Genomic DNA, 18,904 nt, shown 5'->3' on the forward strand with positions numbered 1-18,904 from the left:
ATTCTGCACTTTATTTCACAGCACAGGAAAGGAAGAGCACTCTCACTGTCTCTCTCACTGTCTCTCTCACTGTCTCTCTCACTGTCTCTCTCTCGGCTCCTTGTGTGGCTTTTTTGGCCTTTATGCAATGAGGGAAGATAGGCCACATTCCTGCTGCCTGTTTAAGTGAAAATAATAGAGAGAGAGAGAGAGAGCGAGAGAGAGAGAGAGAGAGAGAGAGAGAGAGAGAGAGAGAGAGAGAGAGAGAGGGAGGGAGAGAGAGGGAGAAAGAAAAAAGAGAAAGGAAATAACACAGGGCCACCCGATTCCCTCTGTCCTGTTCTCCTCCTCTCTCTCCCCTCTTCCATCATCCCCCTCTCACTCTCCTCACTCACTCACTCCACCTCCATTCAGTCACTCCTTTGCTCTCTCTGTTCTCTCTTTTCCCGAATATCACTTTTCTACATTTTTCCACTGCCCCCCCCCCCTTCCTGTACCTGATATCGCTCTCCAATCTCACTTCAGACACAACCGAGGAGATGATCTCACCTCTCTGCAATGTCCTCCCTCTCTCCAGCGATGTGAGAGGGAGAGAGAGAGAGAGAGAGAGAGAGAGAGAGAGAGAGTCCAATAAAGACAATCTACAGTATATAAATACATTGAAAACATAGACATAATTCTCATGGCACGTCACTGTTTCATATATAAATATATACCGGGTGATGTTGCAAAAGATTTACTGACAAATATGAAGCCGAAGACTTCTCAGAAATAACATGACACACTTTTGTCCATGTTTATAGATAACAGTGTGTCATATACAGCGTCAGAAACCACAATCAAATCTATAAGAAATGACTTTTCAGGGAAAACCACATTTTCCCTCACCGTCTTAAAACGAAACAGTTTTAAATAGTATGTAAACACTGTTAAACTTCAAAATGTGCTGTTCGCTGCTCCGCCCATACAGCCCATATAAGGAAACTAAGCTGCAAAAATAGCCTGTTTTCAACTTACTGTTTTTGTGATGTCACAAAAACCAATGCATTTCCATACATCCACCTTTCCAGCCTTCAGCAGTTTAGCCCCGCCCACTCACACTGATGTTATAAGGAGTGTTTCAGTCTATGACTGCTGCTAAAAGAAGCACAGCCAATCAGAACCAGGCTCATTTACATATATCAGTCTTAAAGGCACAAAACAATGTTTAATTCTAACCCTGCGCTCACACTGGCAGCGACGCGACCAAGCGGCTGGGGGTCATTAGTTTTCGGGGAGAGATGGTGATTTCCAGCAGCAGGGGTGGTGCGAACGTTGGCGATGCGAAGTGGGCGGAGTCAGTGACGTGACAAAGTTGAGCAGAGTTTAACTTTATGCAAATAAGGAGCAAAGCAAAGCAAATTTGGTGATTACCAATAGGAATTGAGCATTAGGCAGTGTAGTACGCGCTTTTGCTCCGATTTTAATTCCAGCGGGAATGCATCTGATTTGTGCTAGGCATCAGAGAAACCATGGCAACCAACGGTCCACTTGAGTTCAGAAACGCCCACAGGCGATGAGCGACCAGCGATTTGGGTGACACGAGGCGAAAAGTCTCTGCCAGTGTGAACGCAGGGTAAGGGATGAAGAGAGGTTGGAAAATGGTCATGTAAACAATTAATTATGACTGTTTTTGGAACATAAAACCACGTAAGCATTATAAGTCAATTTCAGTGTAAAAAAAAATAAAATGCACAAAAAATATGGGATATGAGCCCTTTAATGGACACTCTTAATTAACAGAAATTAAAGGGTGGTCTCTGACTTTAGCACAGTACTGTACATAAGCTTCCATTACTTATTAGCCACATTAGCCTAACAGCTCCAGTGCAAAATGTACGAAACAAGCACCTTGACATCTACGTAAACCTGAACTCCGTAGCTCCCACAGCTCAAAAAGTCAAAAGTCTCTAGTGGACAGCATGATACAGCAGGCCACATCAAAGATCACAGGTAATATTTCTACTGTAAAACTTTCGCAATAGTCATACTTAAAAATGCATTATAAAGCTTTTTTGTTAAAACTGAAAGAAGCAGCATTTCTGAGTGAGGAGAATAAAAACAGGCTAAAATATGGTGAGTTTGTGCCGCTGTGAAGCCCTCTAAAGCCTGAAATAGTCATTTAACAGTCAGACGCATTGAGTCGGGAGTTTTTCGCACCATGTCGTGCGTCTTTACGTAATAATTTCACACACACAGACTCAAAAAGAAGGTCCGGCTCGTTGTTTAGGTCTCAAAATCAGCATTATACCAATGAAGATGTGACGACAACAGTAGATAATTCACTCACATCCTCTGAAGACGCTCCTTCACCAGGTTTTGACTGAGTTCTCTTTGAATTCTCCTCCAATCATCAGATTCATCTGCTCTGGGAAGAAGCCTGAAGCACAACAAAATGTTCTTCTACACATTGTGTGCAGTTACACATTTCTACCAGAGAGGTCGCCAAATCCCCAAAGCTTACTAAGTGCAGCTTTAAGCAGATACAGCTATAATGTGACATAATATAGACATTATATCTGTAGAATTTTCTCCGTAATAATCACACTGGTTTAGAAAGGAATGACAAGACAAGATAAACCTAGAATAAATTTATTACATTACATTTATATTCAGGCAAATAAGCTGCGAGTTAATTAAGAAGTAATACCAGCAATTCTTCAAATTTTCTGCACAATTCAATCCTTAGGATGTAAACAGAGTCGTTCAGAGTGGTTTGGTGTGAAACGCTCTGTTCTAGAGAAACGTAAGAGTCAGAACTGTTCACAGTGGTGGTGATAGGAACCAGACGTCCACCTCTAAAAGCTCCCTCACAGAAAGTTACTACATAAAATGGTTATGAATTCACTGCCTGATATCTGAGAAATAGTTTTGCGATAGTTCTGAGAAGGTTTCGGCCTAAAATGTTTTTTCTGGCAGAGGGATACATACTGGACATCATAAGGTAATAAAGTTTTTCAGGTTCTCTGGTGGCTTTGGATAGCAAATAAAATGGCTATATTTGTGTTGTAGTCATGGCGACCTCTGGTTCTTATCACCACCACTGTAAAGACATCTGAGTCTCTATAATCAACCATTTCACACCAAACCACTCTGAATGGCTTGGTTTACATCTCAACCGTCAAACTATGCTGAAATTTTGAAATATTGGTGGAGTTCCCCTTTAAGCACACCTGCCTTGTAGCTCTCATTGGCCATTTTGTCCAGCACACCTTCTTATCTCTGACTTAAGTACCACATTATCAGACTTAACTACAGCACTGTGGAATAAATGTATGTATGGTGTCCACTTCTAATGTTTCCAGAGCACACTCACTATTTTTGTTACACCAGTGCTAAACGAGTTTTTACCGTCACTAGGGGCTGTTTAGGGGCTGTTACCATGGTAACTCAGTTAACAGTCACCTGGCACAGGCCTAATCTGTCCAACTATCTTTACCCACATGGCAAAAAGAGAGAAAATAAACAGAAGTGGAACCTAACTTCCTGTTTTACCAGTGTTTCATCTCCGCACTCGCTCCTTTTTTCCTCCTTCTCCCTGGCACACAGTTTTACCCCTGAACATGCCCCACATTCTCGCCATCTTTTATTCATTAACCCCGCTGAAGAGAAACACGCAGAGACTGCCGAGTCATTCACATAAAAACCGCTCTCCGCCACGGCTCTCGCCGAGACACAAAGCGTTTTTCAGCCTCAGAGAAACGGCCCATAATCCCTCGCTGAGGGGTCAGAACCTGCGGGACGTCAGTGGGGGACTGGTTTGTATCTGGTGACCATGGCAATCTGAGAGGTAGCCTACTGCCCCCGTGAAAACAAAGCGAGTCTAAGAATGCGATTTCGGCTCGTGTGGGCAGGAGCCGAGGAAAATTACACTGTACCAGCTCAGAGTCTTAATAACAGAGGGGGAAAACCAGGTAACATTATTAGACACAGTGTAATTACGGTGAGGGGTTTATATACAACACCAAAAAGTCCAGAGTGAAACATCTGATAGTGATCAGAATGGAGAAATTAAGATGTCGGCTGCACAAAATGAACAAAACACCATATTGTGGGAATAATAGGAGATATGAGGGACATCCCAGTCCAGTTTCTTTGTGATCCGATTACTTGACAGGGCCCATATCAGTGAAAACCAAATTTCCCTCGCCTTTTTGAAATACAGGGGTGTGACATAGTATGTAATTGTAAAAGTCTCTGTTTGATTGTTAAAGTTTTTTAGCTGCAAAAGCGGCCTGCTTCGAACTTCTTGTTTTTGTGATGTCACAAAAACCTAACTTGTTTACGTACACTGATCAGGCAGAACATTATGACCACCTCCTTGTTTCTACGCTCATTGTCCATTTTATCAGCTCTACTTATTATATAGGTGCACTTTGTAGTTCTACAGTTACAGACTGTAGTCCATCTGTTTCTCTGATACTTTGTTCACTCTGTTCTTCAGTGGTCAGGACCCCCATGGACCCTCACAGAGCAGGTACTATTTGGGTGGTGGATCATTCTCAGCACTGCAGTGACACTGACGTGGTGGTGGTGTGTTAGTGTGTGTTGTGCTGGTCTGAGTGGATCAGACATAGCAGTGCTGCTGGAGTTTTTAAACACCTCAGTGTCACTGCTGGACTGAGAATCGTCCACCACCCAAAAATATCCAGCCAACAGCGTCCTGTGGGCAGCGTCCTGTGACCACTGATGAAGGACCAGAGGATGATTAGCTCATACTGTTCAGCAAGAGATGAGCTATCGTCTCTGGCTTTACATCTACAGGGTGGACTGACAAGGTAGGAGTGTCTAATAGAGTGGACAGTGAGTGGACACAGTGTTTAAAAACTCTAGCACTGCTGTGTCTGATCCACTTAGACCAGCACAACACACGCTAACACACCACCACCACGTCAGTGTTACTGCAGTGCTGAGAATGATCCACCACCCAAACAGTACCTGCTCTGTGAGGGTCCATGGGGGTCCTGACCACTGAAGGACAGGCTAAAAGGGGGCTAACAAAGTATGCAGAGAAACAGATGGACTACAGTCTGTAACTGTAGAACTACAAGGTGCACCTATATAGTAAGTGGAGCTGATAAAATGGACAATGAGCGTAGAAACAAGGAGGTGGTCAGAATGTTATGCCTGATTGGTGTATATCCACATACTCAGGCTGCAGCAGTTTAGCCCCACCCCTTCACAATGAAGCTATGCCTTTTTGAATGAGGGACAGCCAGAACAGAGCTCATTTACATATAGTAGTCTTAAAGGCACAGTGACAAAAACAGCCTTTTTAATTCTAAGGGACAAACAGAGGTTGGCAAATGGTCATGCAAAAAAAGAATGATGAGAGTTTTTGGTACATACAACCATGCAAATGTTACAAGTGGACAACAAAAATGTCAGATATGGGCCCTTTAAGTGTTGCGCAATAGCTAAAGGCACAGTGACAAAACAGCCTGTTTAATACCAAGGGATAAAACACGGGTCGGCAAATGGTCAATCAAAAAAGAATGATAACTGTTTTCGGTCAATACCATGCAAACGTTATAAGTGCCAATTTATTTGAGAAGAAAATTTTATTTGATGTTTTTTCTCTCTCTAGGTAATCAAATACTGCCAGATCATGAACTGAAAACAGCCGATATCGCGATACTGACACACAAACGATTTATCGTGCCGTCTTAGTCAGACCAAACAGGCCAAGTCCACTCTGAGACGGCGGTCCAAGCGCGAGCAGACAGCAGACGCATGTCCTCACTCAGGCTGAGCCTTTAATCCTGGCAAAAGACACACTCCAGCAACCCGAGCCAGAGGAGCATCAAAGCATCTCTCTCTCACTCAAACACAGACACGCTCCACATATACGAAATTGCAGTCTGGGATCAGTTAAAGACTGTTATTGGGGGGAGTGGGGGATCAATCGAAGAGCATTCTGGCAGAAACGGTCATACACCATACAAGGGGGAGTCAGTTAAAGGGTCCGTATTCACGAAAAAACTCATTTTCCTTGCTTTGTTGAAGTTTCAAAACATATTCTCTTCTCACTCCATACGGCCCATATATGGAAGCTACATTGCACCTATTCAGTCCATCATGTTCGTGACATCACAACCATGAACACATCAGCACATTCAGCTCACAACAGCTAAGCCCTGCCCATTCACGCTGAAGTGATTACTTCATATTTCAACACTGAATGCTTTTTGAACACAGCGACCAACTGGAACAGAGGTCATTTACATAATACCAGTCTTAAAGGGACAGTACCACTCATAAAAATGAATCATGACTGTTTTTTGTTATAAGTAATCATATGACATTATAAGTGGATAAGCGGGGAGAAAATTTAAATATGAGGCGTTTAAACTTTGAAAAAAGGTGATTAATAATAATTTGCATTGCAAGGATCTTTTGTATGTACTGGGGGGTTGGAAACATAATTTCAGTGTGAATGGGCGGAGCTAAGCTAAAAAGGCAGATATAGCCGTATGCAAAAGTTAAATTACATTCTCTATTGATTTTCTAAGTGAAAATAATGTATATAATAACGAAGCATTACAGGAACAAACATAAATATGGATATTTTGTGCTGAAATAAAACATAAAATGCACCATAATGTTTGCACCAGCCATATTTTATGCTACCCCCCCAAAGTCTGTTAAATTGAGCAAATAAACAGTAATTTTGCATTAGAATGTGCAGACGTGTGTTCTCTGTAGAGGATGTGTTGAATTATGTTTACTTTGACAACAAAAACATGTCATTTGAGCAGCATGTGACAGTAAATGTGACATCACAAATACAGAAAACTGAAAATGGGCTGTGTTTGCAGCTTGGTTTCCATATATGGACTGTATGGACTGGGAGGTGAATGGTATGTTTCAAAACGATGCTAATACACTAATAAATAAGTCTATTAAATCCAATAAATCAAACTATTTATTTATTTATTTTCTAAAAGTTCAGTTCTCAAACTTATGAGCCCTGCTCTTGAGGATCAGTTTGTACTGGTGGGCCACTAAAATGCTGGGCGGGGGGGGTGGGTTGGGGGTTGTGGTGAGGGAGGGGTCAGCAGAGGCCTGCACTTGGCCGTCTCCAGCCTGGCACTTACTTTCCTAAACAGTCGCTTGGAGCAATCTCCCAGCGGCCTCCCCTGCAAGTCATCAAGCACATTAGTAACCACAACAACTTCCTGTTTCTGTTCCCCGGCTTCCTGTCTGCAGAGGATCACTCCACACCGCCGATGTCAGCGGAGCTGGAAGACACTCAAACACACATGAATACACGCACGCTTGCGCAAACAATGGCACTCAGTAACCAAACAGCAGTAAATCATGACATTATGATACCTGTAAACACTGTAAACTGCAGAGACCATAAACAGCAGCTTTACAGAGCAACACTGGCAGCAGATCAGTGCCAGTCCAGAAACATGGGGAAGGAAGAGCGGCATTAGCGGCTCGGCACTATCAGCTGAGCAGCCTGGAGGCTGTTTCACAAAGCAGGATTTCTCATTTAGCCAAACAGCTCAGGCTAAAAGTCAAGCTTGCTCACTAAGAGACCCTATCAGAGCCGCACAGTGTATATTAGAGATGCACACGGGTACCCGAGCACCCTGTTAACCGCCGAGGTTCCAGCAGTCGAACACTGAAGTCAGTATTTGGGTATTGATTGCACATAGAAGCCACCAATGAGAAATATACAGCCATTTAATGACACACAATAATGAGAAAGTTTTCCATAATAATGACACAGCATCTCATAATTATGACTCACTATCTCAATATAATGAGATAAAGGACTTAGTATCTTATAATTAGTACTTATCTCATGATTAAGACCTCCTATCTTAAAATGATGAAATAATTGGTCAGAATTCTTAGAGTCTCATAATAATGCGATTTTATTTACGTGCTGATATTTCGCCATAACATCACGTTTTTTTTCACAAACACCATATCACTCTGCTGAGACGCCGTTGCTAAGCAACGACTTTGACAGCTGTAGGAGACGCTCAAGACATTTGAGCGTTTTTACTTCTTACTTTGCCACAAACAGAAAATGGACACTTTTAAGATCACATTTGACCGACAGCCGATTTGGTCAGACTCTGAAGATGAGACGACACTAAATTCCTAAACTGTCATCACCACTGAGCAGCTTTTCAGTCGGCAGCTGTGACAGAAGAACAGCTGAACAACCTGGAATCAGCCAGAAATGAACCCAACACCATTCGCCAAACTAAACTGGGCTGTAAGATGCTTTACAGACTGGCTGGAACAAAACAACATTAATACTGATCTGGCAAAAACTGACAAAACTGAGCTGAACTTGATATTGTGGCAGTTTTATGGCTCAGTCCGTTCTTCAGAAGGCGAGGCTCACAGCGGACTGAGCAGCGAGTGGGCGGAGCTCGTTACTCTGATGCAGCAACAAGCTGCTGTTTAAGGAACTATAATTTGGTGAAGGAGCTGCGAACATTAAAACATATTAAACGCCGCGTTCACGGCCCAGTTTATTAATTTATTACTTTATTTATTCAACTGTTGTATTAAAGCAATAGAACACTCGAGGTTTTGTGTTATCACCAATAACATCACGGCTGTGATGATCTATTGCTTAAGTATCTCTTAAATATGACCTGCTATCTTATAATAATAAGAGCTCATAATATGGAGAAAGTTTTCATGAATTTTGACTATTTACTATATCATAATTATGACTTAGTATCTCATAATAATGATTTACTACTTCATAAGCACGACTTACAATCTGATGGTTACAACTTTAAAATCTCATAATATTGACTTAGTATGTCAAAAGAATAACTTACTATTTTCATAATTATGACTTAGTAGCTCCATTATGACAACTGTTCCTTGTTATTATGACATACTAAGTCACTTCAATGTGATACTTTCCCACTACTGTTATATATTATTATATTAGATTTTTTCCAAGTGGAGGAAACAGGCTTTCATAATTACATTTTACTGTGGGAAGAGAAAATATACAGAACAATTCAGTGAAATGTGACGGAGAAGGCACAGATAGCGCAGCTGTATCACTAACTAGGCCACTCGAGCTGACGATATGTAGGTCCAGAAACAGTGTAAATATATTTACCGATATTGGCACATCGTCCACTGAGGAGAAAATACAGAGTCCTCATCAGCGTCCAACATGACCCTGTTAGCTCTTAGTTCACTCACTCATCTGAAGAGGCAGCCTCTGTTACTGTTGATTTCTATATAAACTTGAAATATGGGACGTTTAAAGGGTGTATTGGGGAAATCAATAAATGTTTGATCAATTTGTCTTCACTCATACATGGACAGAGCTACAGTGCTGTAGGCTGAATGAGCAAATGTATGCAAGTACTTTTATAGTGATAAAAACATTCATTCAAAACAGGCTATTTTTGCTGCTTTGTCGTATGTATTGACTGTATGGATTTGATGACAAACTGCAGTTTAGCTGAAATTTTACTGATTTATCCAAATTTCTGCATAACTTAGAGTCATTCAGAGTGGTTTGGTGTGAAATGGTTCGGATGTCTTTACAGTGGTGGTGATAGGAACCAGGGGTCGCCATGACTACAACACAAATATAGACATTTTATTTACTATCCAGAACCACCAGTGAACCGACACGAGTCTTCTGAGTTTATATGGAATGTTGATGATGGTAAAACAGTGATAAATCTGAAAAAGTATGTTTTCTTTAGGGACTATTTGGCCTCACAAGGTCTTGCATGTACCACTCCACCATGAATAAAACTTTCACGCAGATGTCAACTCAAAACAATGAATCAGGCACCAAACAGCACATTCACAACCAATAATAACTAATAGGAACCAGGGGTCGCCATGGCTACAGCACAAATATAGCCATTTTATTTACTATCCAAAACCACCAGTGAACCTGAGTTTTTACATGGAATGTTGATGGTAAAATAGTGCTAAATCTGAAAATTATGTTTTCTTTGCCTTACAACACTTCTCTGCCAGAAAGGGCTTAGAAAAAATATATTTTAGGGCAAAACCTTTTCAAAAATATCAATGTCTCAGTCATCAGGCAGTGAATTCATAACCATTTCATGTAGTAACTTTCTGTGAGGGAGCTTTTAGAGGTGGACATCTGGTTCCTATCACCACCACTGTGAAGAATTCTGACTGTAAGTTTCTCTAGAACAGAGCATTTCACACCAAACCACCCTGAAAGACCCAAATCATTTTATTATGTAAAAAATAGGTGGAATTCTTAGATAACATGGACAAAGTGTACAAAATAGAATTAAAAAAAAAAAAAACACTATGTGAACATCAATACTGTTAAAGCTTAAAATAAATATGTTTAGGGATAAAAATTACTGGTAAAGAGAACTTATAAGCCCAGCACTACTTCCACCAATTAAATAATAAAAAAAAAAAACACCACATCCTTTCATTCCCTCCCCCTCAGTCCTTCACATCCACCTGATTTCACCCTCATCCCAACCTTCTGAAAAACAGGCCGAGCTCTTGACATAAAAGGCCATTTTCACACATTCCTCCCACCCAGTGCTCCCAGGCTGAGGGCGTGTCCCTCTCTCCGCTCAGACACATGTGCTGTGGAGTGTGTTTGGGTGTGCACGCTGTTCCCTTGCGTCACACACTCCCTTAAGGAATGCTTAGCCAGCAGGTCTACGCTCCCCCTTCCTTTCTTTCTCCCACTTTCTCCCTCACATACAGCAGTAATGTTAAAAACAGGGTGCTCGTCAAACATACGCCCAGTTTTTGTGGTCGCAAACACGAGTTAAGGCAAATACCAGGTCTCTGCACCCTTTCATCCTGAAGGCTGAGACGACTTTCAGTGCTAATACTCACTTTTGCCTTTAACAACATAAACATCCATAATACCATAAACAATATGTCCAAGCAATTAATTTAATTTCCAGCCAGTAAGTACAAGTTATTCATTTTTCATGATATATTACTGAAGAGATTAGATATAATATAATCCACTTGTATAAGAAAGAAGAAAGTCAAAGGAAAATAAGTGGAAAAACAAACAGGAGTTTCCAAAACTGAGGTTATATAAAGCTACAGAGAAAATGGGGCTCCTAACAACCACCTGGAAGACCTGGTCGAAACCAAAACTGCCCCCATCAGATAAACAGCACTGAAAGCTTTCGTCTCTGAGAGAGAGGAGAAAATCAAGCTGCTTCAGATCTGAAAACATCCACAGGTGTTTCTGTCCATCCTTCCACTGTGAGAAGACGACTCAGCGCTGTGGGTCTGAAAGGATGTGTAGCTGTCAAGAAGAACCTCACTGAGAAAAGGAGACGGACACATCAAACAAAGAAGCTGAACGATGGACTGACCACCCCAGAGTCCAGACCTCAACATCACTGAATGTGTTTGATTACTTCAGAAAATGATCAACCAGCTTCTAAGACTGAGCTTGAGGTGTGTCTGCAGATTCTTTGAGGAACTGAAAGTGAGACTCCTGAGAAGAATGGAAGCTGGAATAAAGGTAAAGACTGGACACAATAAATAATGAAAATATGATATTATATTCACTTGTTGAGATTTCTGTGTAATGTTCTGTTGCTCTATTCATTATAGACCTTTGGGATGAGCTGAGTGATCCAGAATCATCCAACATCAGTACCTGACCTCACTAATGCTTAATCAAATCCTCACAGCAATGTTCCAACATCTAGTGTAAAGCCTTCCCAGAGGAGTAGAGGCTGTTACTGCAGCAAACAGAGACAAACTCACTATTAAGACCCTTCATTTCAGAAGAAACACTGGTGTCTACAAACTTTTGGACATGCAGTACAGAGCAAAGCAGCCCCACTGTCATCAGACACTGAATGAAATGACATGATAAGACAGACAGACAGACTCATTTTAGTCTAATATCATACCAAGAGATGTGAAAAGAATGTCTGAACTATAAAATTGGCAGTTTATTAGAAGACATACCTTGTATCTGCACTCTGGCCATTTTATTAGAAACTCCAACCATATAGATGCACTCTGTAGGTTTCCTTTAATGGAATGGGACCATCATAGGACCACTGCTGACCAGATATTCTTAGGGTGGTGGACCATTCTCAGCACGGCAGTGGCACCAACATGGTAGCGTATGTGCTGGCACTTATGCAGGCGGTGTTTCTGATATAACGGCCAATGAGTGCAGGTACAAGGTAGATGTAAGTCACTGTATATTTGTATATATTTCAGCCTGAGCCTGAGGCTAACAGCTAAAGAAAGAGGGTGCACTTAATTCCGCACAATGTATGCATTTAGAGAGAGAGAGAGAGAGAGAGAGAGAGAGAGAGAGAGAGAGAGAGAGCGAGAGAGAGAGAGAGAGAGAGAGGGGGAAAAAGAGAACATGGAGAGATGGAACAGAATAGAGAGAGACAGAAAAAGAGAGACATACAGAGAGGGGAGAGAAAAGAGAGAACATGAAGAGAGATGGAACAGAACAGAGAAAGAGAGAGAGAGAACAAAAGAATAGTAAGAGAGGAAAACAGGAAGGTAAGAAAGAAAGAGAAAGAGAGAGAGAGAGCATGGAGAGAGATGGAACAGAGAGTCAGAGTCAGAGAGAGAGGAAAAAAAGAGAGAACATGGAGAGAGATGGAACAGAGAGAGAGAGAGAGAGAGAGAGGAAAAAGAGAGAGAACATGGAGAGAGAGAACAGAGGGAGAGTGATTTGAGAGAAAGAGATTGACAGAAGAGAGAGGGAGAAAAGAGCATGAGAGAGATAGAGTGAAAGCACAAGAGCAAGAGAGAGAAAGAAAGAGAAGAGCACAAGAGAGAGAGAGAGAGCGCACAAGAGCGAGCGAGCGAGCGAGCCTTGGTCCTGAGCCTGCTATGAATGATGACTGAAATTAGACTGAATTATCAGAGCTGAAAGCCGAGGCCAGGAAGGCATTTCCCCCTGCTGTGTGTTTCATAATGACTCCTAATTTTAAAAAAAAAAAAGACGAAGATTAAAAATGAAAGGCCCAGGAATGTTGATTCAGCTTCAGGCAAACTAACACACTGTCAATCAAGTAAACTCATTTGCACCCGTCACATAATCAGCCAGTATCACCCGGACCCAAACAGCAGCCTGAAACTCAACAAACCACAGAGAATCAAGGGCAGTGTAGCACTAACAAAATCTGGAGCAAATACAGAGCCATAAAAGGTGCACTACAGGACAGCAAGGCCTATTGAGACCTTTTAAAAATAGCAACAGTGCTAAAGTGGATTGACGATACAGATACAGAGGACATTGGTTACTAAATATGTGTTACACTTTATAATAAATCACGATGTGCGTACACTAAAGTATACTGCCCTTTTAAATATGAAATACATGGAGGATATTTATTAGTCGGGTCAGTTGGGCAAACTGGAACTTTTAGAAATGCTAAATCAAACTGATCTCTGAGCTAAAATCATTACACACACAAGGAGATAAAACAATCTCTATAAAAAAAACATGCCAAGAAAGAATGCATGCACATGACTTCTCCATCAGCCAAGCACTCAAACGCATACAAACAGACCCCGACGCGGCCTTTGAGTAAGGTTGGGTAGAAAGGAAAAGAAACATGGCCCAAGACCAAATAAGAATTTTCTTAGAAACACTGTTTGGATCTGCTCTTTCAATCACGTTCGAGACAAAAACAAATCTCGAGACATAAATTCACTTCGCTGGAATCCAAGGCAACAACATGTCAAGTGATTCGCAAATGGAGACTGTCAGACATGTGTGCACACATGGACAACCACCCAGAAGTAAAACACACACTTGAAAGTCCTTCCAAGTTTTCTTCAGAAAGATTTATCTGTCCTATCTTTGGTCTAATGCAGTCCTGCACATCATTACAGAGGGCTCCATCTAATTGAAACAAATGCTAGGACAATGCAAAACAACTCGGCCCGCTTCATCCTCAATTTAGAGGCTTCAATCAGGCAAAACAGACGGCTGTTTCAGTTTAAGGCGCTTTCCGTCTTGAGAAACAGGCACAAACTCATACATACAGTCACATACCAGCATAATATACACCAGCTAGCAGACAGAAAGGAAAACATGGGACTTACCACTCGAGGCTTGGCTTTAAGTGGGGCCGGGGTCAGCTCTACGCTGGACTTCCTCTGAAGTTTAGGTTCAGTGGTCGAGGTTGGAGTTGCAGGAATGGATCTGGTACCCTCTGCCGCAGCGTCTTCAGAGGACGCAGGGGCATCCGAAGCCCCTTCAGGTGGGTTCAAGGCCAGGATATACTGCTCCGTCACATCCTCAAGGGAGGGGGTTCCCTCCCCTTGGCTGTGTTTTGAAGGCCTTGAATGTTCAGAAGCTTTAAAAGTGCTACCTTGTCGGTCTTGGATGGTGTTAGTGGGTGTAACGGGCACAAAAGTGGCTGGTTCGCTAGCATGGCGCACATGTTTGGGCCTGATTTTAGGTGGGAGTTGAGGCAGGATGGACGTGGAGTCGTCCTGACGATCTTCAAGGGCCTGGTCCTCCTGCTGCTCCTCTAGCTGATCCCTATCATCGCAGGACTGCTGATGCGTGACCCGGAGAGTGCGCTTCTTGTAGCTGCTGCGACTTATGCATGGCGACAACACCTGGGCCAGCTTTGGGTCGAAGGAGAAACTGGACTCCTCGCTGTCCGCTTTAGCATCTCCATTACGGTCGAGATGAGAGGGCAGAACATGTTCTGATTGGGATCGAGATCTTCTGCCAGTGTAAGCCTGTCGTTGTTCACTGTTCAGCTCCCACAGCTCATCTCTTTGCTCCGAGAGGATCGGCTCACTGCTGGAAGGTGGGATGGACTGCTCCGTCTCGTTAATAGGTTCGTTCGGGTGTTTCTGGACTTCAGCAGTTGGAGCGGCTAGTTCTCCACGCCTGCTGGGGTCACTGAAGCTTTTCTTCTTCACTGCTTTTCCGTTTGCCTTCTCATCGATTAATTTGTCCATAGCACCAGGTTCGTGCACAATGCTCTGGATCACAGTGCTGTAATCCCTCAGACCGTCGCTACACACAGAAAGGTCACTGGCTGCACTGCCGGTGCACTCAGACAGATCTGCCGCGGAGGAGTCCGCACCAACTCCCACCTTGGAGTTTATAGAGAGCGAGCCGAGCAAGTTGCTGTCCACAGAGAAGCCATTACTGGCGTCCTCTGTGACAGAGCGACGTCGAGGCATGGGATCACTGAGAGAGCGGTAAGCAGACTCACCGTTTGACTCCCCGTTACTTCCATTGCTGGAGTCCGAGCCATTGTTGCCGGCTGAAGAGAATTTTCTCCGCCTTCTAAGAGCGCTGGGAGTCGGAGGAGCCTCTAGAGCTGCCTGGCTGACGTTTTTACTGATGTTTATGTCTCCTCCAATGGCTACTGCCTCATATTCTGTCCGCACAGACGGGGCTGGAACAGAGAGGGACTTCTCCGGTGTCATGTCAGCCAACTGTTCCTCATACAGTCCAGACTGATTCCAAACAGTGAGCGTCTGGCCCAGCAGGTCTGTGCTAGAGGACGGCCCTCCAGCCTCCGGCTCTGTGACTATTCCTTCATCTGTCAGACTGGACTCATGTCCAGAGAGCTCGTCCAGTGACTTATCATAGAACACATTCTCTTCTGAGTTTCCCCTCGGTAAGCATTCTTCACTTTCTCTGTCAGACTGTTCTTTGAACTGAGTGACTACACTCTGGTCATCCTTCTTCTCCAGTTGCTTTGTTTTTTCTGCTTCTTTACCATCTTCCTCCAGGACAAAACTCTCTTTTCCTTTGAAACCTTCATCATCTTCATCGTCCTCATCCTTGCTAGCACTCATCTTGCAAATATCCCTTATAACCTGTCTTGCTTCTTGAACATAGCGGTCTTGTAGAGGGGTCGGCATGGGCTCATCATAGCCATAGCCACCTCTGCAATCATCACTCTCCACCTCCCTGTCAGAGACCACTACTCGATCTCCATCCCCTTCACAATCCAGTCTCTGCTCAGAGGAACTCCTCATAGCTGACCCACTCCCAGAATAGCACCGCCCTAGTGGCTTCTCTGAGTAAGTGAAGGACTTGGCCCTCCTCAAAGTGGCAGTGAGATCTTTCAGTGAGGGCCTTCTAGCATTCAGCCCGGTGGTTCTGGAGCCCATTCTGTACACAGCTGACGTTCCTTGAACACCCTGAAAGCTGGAGTTCAGCCCTTCCTCACCATCTCGTCCTCTCCTCTTCATCCTCAGCTCTGACAAATCTGTTTTCAGGTAGCTAAGCAGTGATAGTGTTTCTGAAGCAATGTCAGGATTCGACATTGATATTCTGTCCTTCTCCTTTTCATTTGTGACAGAATGGCGGTACAGTCTATTTTCTGAGACACCGGGGACACAATCTCCTGGACTTAAGCCAGGCACCAGCCTAGGTCGAACACGGACAGGGGAGCGAGAAAAGTTGTCTCCATGGCCAAAACTAGGTGAGCGGTACATAGTCGCATTGCCATGATATGTTTTGCTTAGAACAGAGGATGAGGCACTGGGAACACCAGGTGGCTGATCCTCTTCCTTCAGGGTCTCAGTACTGGAATACCTGCTGCTACTCCGTGACCCCAAGGGACTTAAAAGAAATGAGGGGATGGTTACCTTGGACACCCGTGAGACGAGTGGGATGTGGCTAGCTCCAACTTGTCCCTCAGATGCTTTATATAGGCGCCTGTAAGTGTCCTGAACCACAGAGGAACCCTGAGCTGGGTGCCCTCGCTCCCACGTTTGTCCACCAAAACAGGCCCTAGACCGGAGGCCCTCAAGCCTGCGGCCCTCCATCTGTGATTCGCAGGACTGTTGGTGGCGCTCCAGATGCTCCGTCATCACAGGCTGGTCGTCACTATCATCTGACCCTCCATTATCTCTACTGCAGCTGCTTTTCTTCTTTTTCCTCAAAGAACGACGTCTGATGTCCCTGCTGTGATGAGCTAAACCTGCAGGACTATCTTCCTCACTGCCCGAGGACCTTCGCAGTGGCTTTGCCCAGGCACCATGCTTGTTGTTCCGGGAGAAGTGTGTGCCAGTTCCTCCACTGCTGCCAACAAACGAGAGTGTGTTTCTACCTGACTGTCCTCCAGACTCGTCCTCCTCCTCCTCCTCCTCCTCCTCTCCGGAGCTCACTCTCCCGCGAGCGCTGGCCGGTTCCACTTCCACGTAGGGGCCCTTGTGTGGTTTTGAGGAGCTATGTGAGGAATGCAAACTATCTGGTGGCTGCGGCTGCTTTGCCCTCTGCCTCTGCTCCTGCAGCTGCTCGCGGTAAGCACACGAGCGGGACCTGAGAGGCAAGGCGACTGAGCTACTGCGAGGTGGGGGGGTTGGGGGAGAGGGCTTGGGGTCACCGTCCACTCTTCCTGGCCAGCTCTCGGCTCCCTTTCTGCCACTTCTGTGGCTCTCCGCTCCGCTTTTATCTGACGACTGCTTTCTTTCCTTCACACAGCTCAGATCATCACGTGAATACTTTTCAGTGCTAAAAGTAGAGTCCATTCCCTGACATGTTTTCTCCTTACAGCTTAGTAAGTCCGCAGACAGTCTGCCAGCCCCATAATCGGAGCTGTTCGCATCCTGCCAGGCTCCTCTTGGCAGCGGCGACTGTCTACCGCTTCTGTCCGAAGAGGCGCTGCCGTCGAAGGAATGGAGGTGATGGCCGGCCAACTTCAAGTCGTCTGCGTCTGACGTTGACCTGTGCTGCTTTCTGTGACTGTCCCCAAACAGCTCTCTAATTTTGGTAACGCTCGGCCAGTTTGAGTCAACGAAAACGGCCTCACCATACGAAGAGCGATAGCTGCGATGAGACTTGTACGCCGGAGCCCCTAAGACAAAAACATCATCTTCTGAATTCAAGGTGTTAAAGTTGGCAGAGCTATCAGAGATTTCAGAAGAGCCTCTCTTACCTGGGTTTGCGCCCACGGTCTTTCGAACCCTCCGTCTCGGACCTCTGTCTGAATCTGAGCCAGACACGGACTCCTGAGCCGAATGATATTTATGATCCTTGGCTGGCTTGTCAGCTGGGGGAAGATCTACAGGGTCTCCGCTCTGATCAGGTAAACATCTAGGGTCCCGTGAAGGGGAATCATCTGTCCTAATCCGGGCTGCAGACTTGCCTGCTGTTGAGCTCCCAGCCCTGAACTTCTCAGAGAGCAGGCGGACTGAGGGCGCAGCCGTGAGAGTGGAGCCTGTCTTTAGCTCTGCGGTTGAGAGGCTGGCTGCTGAGATTTTGGAAACTTTTCTTGCCCCAGCAACACTCGGCGTGTCCGAGGGCTGTGCTTTTTCGCCTGCTGTCTCGGCTGCCTGAGGGGGAAGGGCTGCGCTTTCTAAATCCTCTGATTTGTGGTGTTGCTGGTCCTCGGCTCCACTTTTATTTACGTTCCAGCTTTCCAGCTTTTTGAAAGAGACAGAACGAGAGACAGAACGATAAACAGACGCCTTGCTCTGCGTCTCCTTCCCTGCCATTGCGTTCCTCTGTCTGTCCTCCCTCTGTTTTATTTCCCTCCCTTTTTGTAGTTCATTGATAAATAGTCCACAGCTTTTTTTTTCTTTCTTCGTGGTTACTTACAGCCTACCATAATGACCCCATTTAACCACGCGTTGTTGGCTCTGCTTTCCAGAAGGGGAGAGAGGAAAAAACACGCAAGCGCAAAAAGCAGAAATATACGCGCGTAAAGAGCGTAAAGACTTGCTTTACCTCAGGCGAGAGAAAGCTGCCTCCTGACCTTCCAGCATGTCTTCTCCTTGCCCAGCTCCAACTCCCCTTAACTTCCATGCACGGAGAAGGGAGAAAGAGCTCCAAAGAGTGGACCAGAAAACTCCTTGTCCTTCCTCAACCAACTTGTTCAACCCTGAAGGCACCCCAACAAGTTTGGCATCACGCACGATCTCCAAAACAAAGCCC

At 44.4% G+C, this 18,904-nt stretch overlaps 1 protein-coding gene across 1 annotated transcript in view; it reads right to left on the reverse strand.

The window, feature by feature from the left end:
• Positions 1-18,494, reverse strand: part of LOC118817921 (rho guanine nucleotide exchange factor 17-like) — a 165,374-nt gene extending 146,880 nt beyond the window's left edge. The window contains exons 1-2 of the mRNA XM_036584933.1: positions 17,907-18,494; positions 14,092-17,825 (exon numbers count right to left, since the gene is read on the reverse strand). Of these exons, the coding sequence (XP_036440826.1) occupies positions 14,092-17,825; positions 17,907-18,465 (4,293 nt within the window). The 5' untranslated portion in view covers positions 18,466-18,494. The remainder of the gene's footprint in view (positions 1-14,091; positions 17,826-17,906) is intronic.
• Between the last annotated feature and the right edge of the window lie 410 nt (positions 18,495-18,904).

Source organism: Colossoma macropomum, unplaced genomic scaffold, assembly GCF_904425465.1.
Source record: "Colossoma macropomum unplaced genomic scaffold, Colossoma_macropomum, whole genome shotgun sequence".
NCBI lineage: Eukaryota > Metazoa > Chordata > Actinopteri > Characiformes > Serrasalmidae > Colossoma > Colossoma macropomum.